General features: G+C 36.8%; 1 protein-coding gene across 3 annotated transcripts in view; it reads left to right on the forward strand.

Moving 5' to 3' along the window:
- Nucleotides 1–7,500, forward strand: part of LOC123516314 (integrator complex subunit 3-like) — a 56,748-nt gene that overhangs the window by 139 nt on the left and 49,109 nt on the right. For all 3 annotated transcript variants that reach the window (XM_045275594.1, XM_045275593.1, XM_045275592.1), the window contains exons 1-2: nt 1–249; nt 2,732–2,896. The exon at nt 1–249 is cut by the window's left edge. In XM_045275594.1, coding sequence (XP_045131529.1) covers nt 175–249; nt 2,732–2,896 — 240 coding nt within the window. In that variant the 5' untranslated portion in view covers nt 1–174. The remainder of the gene's footprint in view (nt 250–2,731; nt 2,897–7,500) is intronic.

The following is a 7,500-nucleotide window of genomic DNA, read 5'->3' on the forward strand; positions in this document are numbered from 1 at the left end:
TAAGAGCTGGAAAGAAATCATGTGTTATGATCCTCTGGCCGCACAACGTCTCCACTCCGCCGCCCGTGTATTCCGCCGCGCCATGGCTGCGCGGCTCCTGTGACGGCTGTGTGGAGCTCAGTGCCACGTACTTTCCGGGTTTTCGTGCGGAACAAGAACGATTATGCCCTCAAAATGACCAACGAGAGGCCTATAACATCCCGGTTGTTCACCACGTCGGTTATTGAGGGCCGAGTCGAGTTAGACGAGGTAAAAATGGGCAATGTGTGTGTGTGAGGGCGGCATCATGGCGACTCTGGGAACAGCTGATCGTGTCAACAACGACCTTTGCCTTGCTTATTTATCCTAAGCTAGACCTATTCGCTTATCTCTTGCACTTTACCGTGAATATTTAACCCGCTGTAGCCATACTAATAAGGCGCCAGGCTAGTACGGCAGGTTTATGTAGGCACCAGTGCAGTAGGTATAGAGTTAAACACACCCTACCCTAAGCAAATTTGAGTCTGCTTGGTGCCCCTGTCCAACCTGTCGGGTAAGAAGAAAGGTACTTGTGCTGCTATTCCCTATGCATGAGTATAAGGCTTTTGTTAACTTAAATTTAAAGGTAAATACAAGTAAAACATACATTTTCAGTTGCCCCGGTACCATATATTATTCCCACCGACCCCCCATGTGGTGAAAATTAGATATTTCATAAATGTTCGGTAATGTTCCCAGGGCACCAGTTAGGTTTAGTGTTGGTTTATGGATGAGTCATGCATGCTGCTAAGGGAGAGGGAGTGAATTCCACTAGGGCTGGAAAATAAAGGTTCTGTTTTCCTGCATGCTAAATCAAAACAATGATGAGTCTCATGAAGTGGCAGTTTGGTATTAAGTTTACTCTCAGTGTGTAGGTTATGAGGGGTCTTCTCACCACCACCTCACCTCTGGGTTGCAGGGAAAGAGTGATCATGTGCTTGCTTGGTGGTGCTTGGAGGACAGGTGGTGGCTGTCATTGTCAGAATTTGTGGTGTTGGCTACCAGTACACTGTAACTTGAACATTTTGTTTTCTTGGGGCTTTACATGTTCAAATACATCCTTGCTATTCTAAACAGTTTTTCTCACTTGGTGGGTTTCCCTCCATATAGTTAAGCTATAGTTTAACTTTAACTATAGTTAAACAAGACATGATCCCCATGTATGGGGACCACAAATTGTAAAAGATTTCGCTGCAGGACTTAGCCCTGTTAATGGGCCAAATATTTAGAATTAGTATATAATGTATTGTGTACTTGTAAGTGTATCTTTAAGTACTGATGACGAGGTTGCTGTGCGACTGATACAGGATAACCTAGATGGGCCCTGGTGGCCCTTTGTTATCCTATTATTTATGTTATGTTATGTTATGTTACCAAATCCATATTAACTTAGAAAAGCTGGATTCAGTTGATGCAATAGTATGGAAAAAATGTCATTAGCTGAAAATGGAGAAAAAATAATACACAAGACATCCTCCATGTTATTGTAAAAGTAAACATATGGAAAACTACTCATAAATTACATTTTATCAGTTCAACAAAGTGCCAGGTTCATATGCAAGCATGCAATGGAAAGTTGCACAGATTGTGCTGACAGGCAAAACATTAATTTATATCTTAAAGGACCTATGAGTAGCTAACCATTATAATTTTGTGGATTTTGCTCACCAATTGCCATTAAGAGGATGGACATGATGGAAGAGGCTCCACCAATCTCCATCTAAGATTCAATTCTTATTCAGGCATTTGGCTTCTACTAGAGTCCTTGTCTGATGCTCAGTGAGTGAGTGTGGTGGTGAAGCACACTACTCCATTTTCTTGCTGATGATCCGTATCTTTGTATTCTCCACTCATATCAAATCGCCACTCTTGCCCACTGATCATGTAACAGCCTAACACATCTTTCCCACATGTACACCTTCAGCCTATCTGGAATAAGATGCCTTTTTTTTTTTTTTTTCTTTCTTTTTTAGTATATAACATGCTTGTCTCAAGGTTTTGAGAGAATTTTAGAATTGTCAATATACTTTCCTTACTTAAAGTTTTTTTTATATAGTTCCAATATCTATTACATGGTGATTATTTAATTATATTGTAACATGCCATATTTAAGGATATTTTTTGAAATTTTTTATCATTTTATAGTATTCTTTAGTATGCATATTAATACTTTTTTTTAAGTTATTGCTGTATGATTTGTATATTAAACAATTCAATACTTATGAAGAGAAACTTTTGTGTAAATGAACAGTATTTACGTTTATGAAGAATCCTTGAATTTGAACAAGTATTGGCACCAGTGACACTGACATTCTACATAAACCAGCCAGACAATACTTAGTATCGTAGGATGCTAAGTTGATCCTTCCAACCAGAAATTGTGCTCCAGCTTTTTTTCTCATGGAAATAGAACTTAGAAAAAAAAAACACGCTTGGTAAACCTCAAGCGCAGAATGAAAGGATACCCTGCACAGATTGTCTCCATCTGCCTTAGGATTTGATGTGGGGTTCTTTGTCCTGAGCCCCTACACCACAAGGTCACCTTAAGTCAGATATTTCCTCAGTGTACAGCAAAATGCAGAATACATAAGCAGTAGAGTTCTACAGTTAGTGTACAGATCATGGCTAGTGTTGTTGATATCATTTTGGTAAATTTTTCCTTTAGGAATTATCAATGTATCACTGGTGTACAAATGCATGTCTTGTTTTACAGAAGTACGATAAAGCCTACAACAGCGTAATCAGCCTTACTCGAGGCTTGAGTGAAGAGGAGTCTCATCATGCACTAAACAAAGCCTTAGATGACCGCAAGGTCCATGATGAGCTTTGCCTGGGCCTATTAGTTAGCATTTTGGCCGACTCTTCCATAGCCTCTAGGGTAAGTATCTTATTGGTGGTGAAGTGTGCATATCATTGCAGGAAACTCTCATTGCCCTGCAATTAAATGTTCTCAGTATTTTTAATTTTTGAAATTACTCAGTTTCCGAAGATATTTTACTTTTAGTCAATTTTGGAAATTCTGCTTTGGAATACTTTTCTATTATGTTGTTTGTGTTGTCTAAAATGCTCTCTCTCTCTCTCTCTCTCTCTCTCTCTCTCTCTCTCTCTCTCTCTCTCTCTCTCTCTCTCTCTCTCTCTCTCTCTCTCGTTGCATATGTCATATCAATGCATGTTCACAAATTTCACACATTATTCTTTTTATTTATATTTTATTTATTTTCATTATTTCCAATTTTATTTATTTATGTATTTATGGAATTGACATACTCCAGTATTGGAAAGTGTTTTCAGCAGCTTGTATTTTGTCTTTATTAAGGCTAAACCCTATCAAGCTAACATAAAATTTGACTTGGTAGATATTCTTATAGCAGCATGTAATATGGTAATGGATGTATAATTTTGAATTGTTTAAGAGATTTTGTTTGCACATAAGTCAAGAGACCTCTTGAATATTACCACTGTAATAAGAATATCATAGTTTAGAAGTTTGCTTGTCAGAGAGATGAAGCATAGCTAGAAAAAAAAATTAAGAATGGCTTAGTGTGGAAAAGTGTTTTAAAAGTGACATTACCTGAGTTCTCCAGGTAAACCAAGACTCCATTCACAGTAGTAGTGCTCAAACTTTGTTACGTAGTGGTGCACAGAGGTTGCATCATGGGCTTTGACTTTTTTTTTTTTTTTTTTTTTTTTTTTTTTTTTTTTCTTCTTATTGGCCTTGCTTTGTGAAGGATGGTGATGAACATAGGTGTACTGTACCTGGATGGTCTTTTAGAATTGAAAAATTACATATTTTGATAATCAAAGATTAGATAATTTTCCTGAAAAATCCCGTTGGTATCTGCACATCTCATGTTGCTTCTTTTCTTTAATTCTTTTGGTCTATCATAGAGAGAGACTTGATTGTAAATTGCTATCTCTTGTCAATACAAGTTCAGATTCATCATTTTGAAATCAGTACAGAAAAGTTTCATAATAATTGAGAAATTCTATACATAGTTGAAAAAACATTTTTGGCACAATTAAGCTTATGATTTTAAAGCAAATTGTGTGGATTATCAAAAAGTTTCAGTGCCAGTGGATGATGGAAGTTATGGCAGTTTGTTTAATATGTAATGGCGAGTGAAGTGGAATGAAGTGGAATTTGTGTGCAGTGTCCAAAATTGGTTTGTCCACATAAGAATGAATAACAGTGTGTGATGACTAGGAACACATATGAATGTGTTAATGTGATCAATACAAGACAACCATGAGTGGTGGAGTATGACAAAGAGATAAAATTGTTAGAATGCTCTAGAACAGAAATGATAGAATCTACTGTTGTGACTTTCCTTATGGAGAACCCTTCAGAACAAGAATTGGACATTGATGTCAGTAGATCATGCAGTTTACTTGATTTTACTGAAATTAATTACAGTAATACCTGCATATGTCAGAACAATAGGGACGTCCAATAAGTCACCCTGAGATGCCAGTAAATGCCAGATTGATTAATTCTGCATAAAAATTATGAACAATTATAATTACTTTGTTGCATGGAACTTTGTCACTAATGATAATATGTAGTTTCAACAGTTGTTTTTTTTATTATCAAAGTGAATGATGAAAGCCTAAATGTAGGAAATCGATTTATACTAATATAAAGGTGACTGAAATGATGATCTTGAGAGGGACACTAGTTTTATCTATAGGTAATGTGTACTAGAGCTAGTAAATAACACTGATTTTTATGTAGCTGTGGAATTTTTCCTATTAAAGCAATCATGATTGTATAATATGTTATACACTTGACCCTCTGCTATCACGCCTTTCACTTTCACATTTCATTGCTATTTCACATACTTAAAAAGTTCACATATGTCTTTATTGCGCACAAAATTACTGCTATCGCACAACCGTCATTCAAAAATTCCCAGATTATGATCTCATGTTCTAGTTGAATTTCTCTATATACTTCTATTGAGAAGTAATTCTTATATTTCTCCAATCTACCCATTCACCTGAGCCCCTAATCGTTCACAATGAGGTATGGTATTTGATGGCAAATATTACACACCTTTTTCCAGTACTCTTACCTTATTATCGTTACCAGTATTATCACTTTATAAACAAATTATTGTAAAAATGAAAACAATAACCTGTGAGGCTGACACATTTTTACAAATATCAGCTGATCGGAGCTGACTCAGTGCCATCTAGCGATAAGGAGTAACAGCATGTTCATGACCATAACAAAATACATCAACATCCTCATTGTTATGGCAGCAGAATGGAAAAGATCGAGCTGTACAATCTCCTACAAAATACAAGTGGTACATTATGCCAAGACCATGTCAATAGAGCAGCAGCAAGGGCTTTAAGACCATCACCTACAGAAAAAAATGATAAGACTGACAACAGAAAGACCAACTGAAGAGCACAAGAAAAGATAAATGTTTTCTGCTTGTGTAATGTGCTGGTAGATTGCTTTCAACTGTATATGCTTAAACACACTAAAAATTTTTTTCCCTGAATTTGACTTGCTAAAATGGGTGTGTCTTATATACTTGTGTGTCCTTTATGGTGTTAAATATACTAAATATAATGCTTTAAAGTGTATTTTGTTATGGTTCTTGATTAAGATTTTTTATACCATATTATTTCTTCATTTTTATGCTATTATATGGCATAGAAATTGGGCAAAAGTGACATAAAAATGAAAGCTTGGAAGTCTAAGTGTCTGTTTGAATTGTTACCATAGGCTCTTCACTTTGGCTATCATGATTTCAGCTATCACACTGATAAATGCACCAATTAAGGATTGAGTGTACATTACTACTTTATGTGAAACAAACTTAATCTGAGATTAAAATCCTTGGATGTAAACAAAGCAGCAGTCCCCTTCACCTTAATCTTCTAGCGTGTACCCCCAGACTTCATCATCATCAACTTTGTACACAAACATCATATCATGGACACCAACATAACGGAAGTTGATCTGAAGAGGTGGACAGTTCCAACACTGAAAGATTTCTTTCCAACCATGGTTTTGGTTGCTTACAATTTTGACTGCTTGCTATTGAATGTTCTAAAAATGGTAGTGAGTAGATTTGAGTTAGACTATGTCAAGTGAAACATGTTCACTAGTGGAAGTCATAGGAAACTATACAAACAGGTGTGCAGTCAGACACCTGTAAAATGTATTTATAGCGTTTGACTAAAAGCACCATCACACAGCTGAACCATCAATTATATACCAGTAAAGGCTATGATTGAAATATAGTGTTGCACTCTTGCAGATACATTATGAGTAATATCAACTTGAGATTTAGTTACTTGGTCAGTGGCCTGAAAATAGTATTTTGAAAGTTTTACCATTCCATTCAGAACAGATTATCCCACAACCCAATACAGGTATTTCTCAATTTATCCATGTTTAGATTGCACAGTTTTATAATAACATGAAGTATAAACCTAGTCATTTTTTCAAATTATGCAAATTATTTAGAATAACATGTAGTCAAGAGGTTTTGCTGGTATGGCAAATATAAAGAATTACGAAGTTTCACAAGGCTTTTTTCTGGCCTATAGCACCTGTAGATAACTTGAAGAGTATTGGAAGTGCTGTTAAGCTTCCACCCATTAGTGGTGCAGGCAATTTTATTTATAGTGGTACCTATATTAGGCCCATATCACCACCCAAGCACATCTTTGATGTAACCACCTAGAACCTGGGTATCATGGTGAAATGCCAAAGAGTTTAAGGCTGTGCGTGGTGGGATTCAAACCTACGCATGGACATCTGCCCGATCCCACACTCACCACCTTATCCACTACGCCACTGCAACCATAATGTTGCTACAGCTGATCCCAGCACAGAGGTGCTTCACTTCCCAAGACAGCTAGTGATGCATGATAAACTTCAGGAAGATCAGCATATGATGATCCTTTGTTTATTGTTTATTCCAATTAAGTGGCACACAAAAATGTTTTACATAGGATGCATGCTGCAGAGACCGCAGGGTGCGTACCAAGTCGCTCTCTCAGACACAGCCCCTCCATCAACGGATTAATCTACCGTGTTTGATGGCTCATAACATACACATTTTCTCCAAAGAAGTGTTAGGAAATGAGCCTGCATTCTATGAGGCCAAGTTTAGCATTGAGGCAGTGGATGCTGTTAAGTCTATGGCAACAGAGGCTCTAAAATCAAACCTCAGGATATCTTCACACATGTAAACAAAGTGATGATTGGTACTACATCACAAAACAACTCTTTCTTTCAAGGGAACAATATATAATAGGTCATACTTCACAGCAATTCATATAGAATGACACTTGTCAGGAAGAATTTGCCTAAGTGACTATGCACCAAGCATTGCATGTACCAAAACAAAGATGTGGTCGGTTATGCGCCGAACCCAGTGACACAGGCAAGCTTCACTACATTCTTTACAATGTCTTGCTGTTACTCTTTGAGGTAAGACACACTTTTATACTGTTAAA

This window comes from Portunus trituberculatus, chromosome 40, assembly GCF_017591435.1.
Source record: "Portunus trituberculatus isolate SZX2019 chromosome 40, ASM1759143v1, whole genome shotgun sequence".
Lineage (NCBI taxonomy): Eukaryota > Metazoa > Arthropoda > Malacostraca > Decapoda > Portunidae > Portunus > Portunus trituberculatus.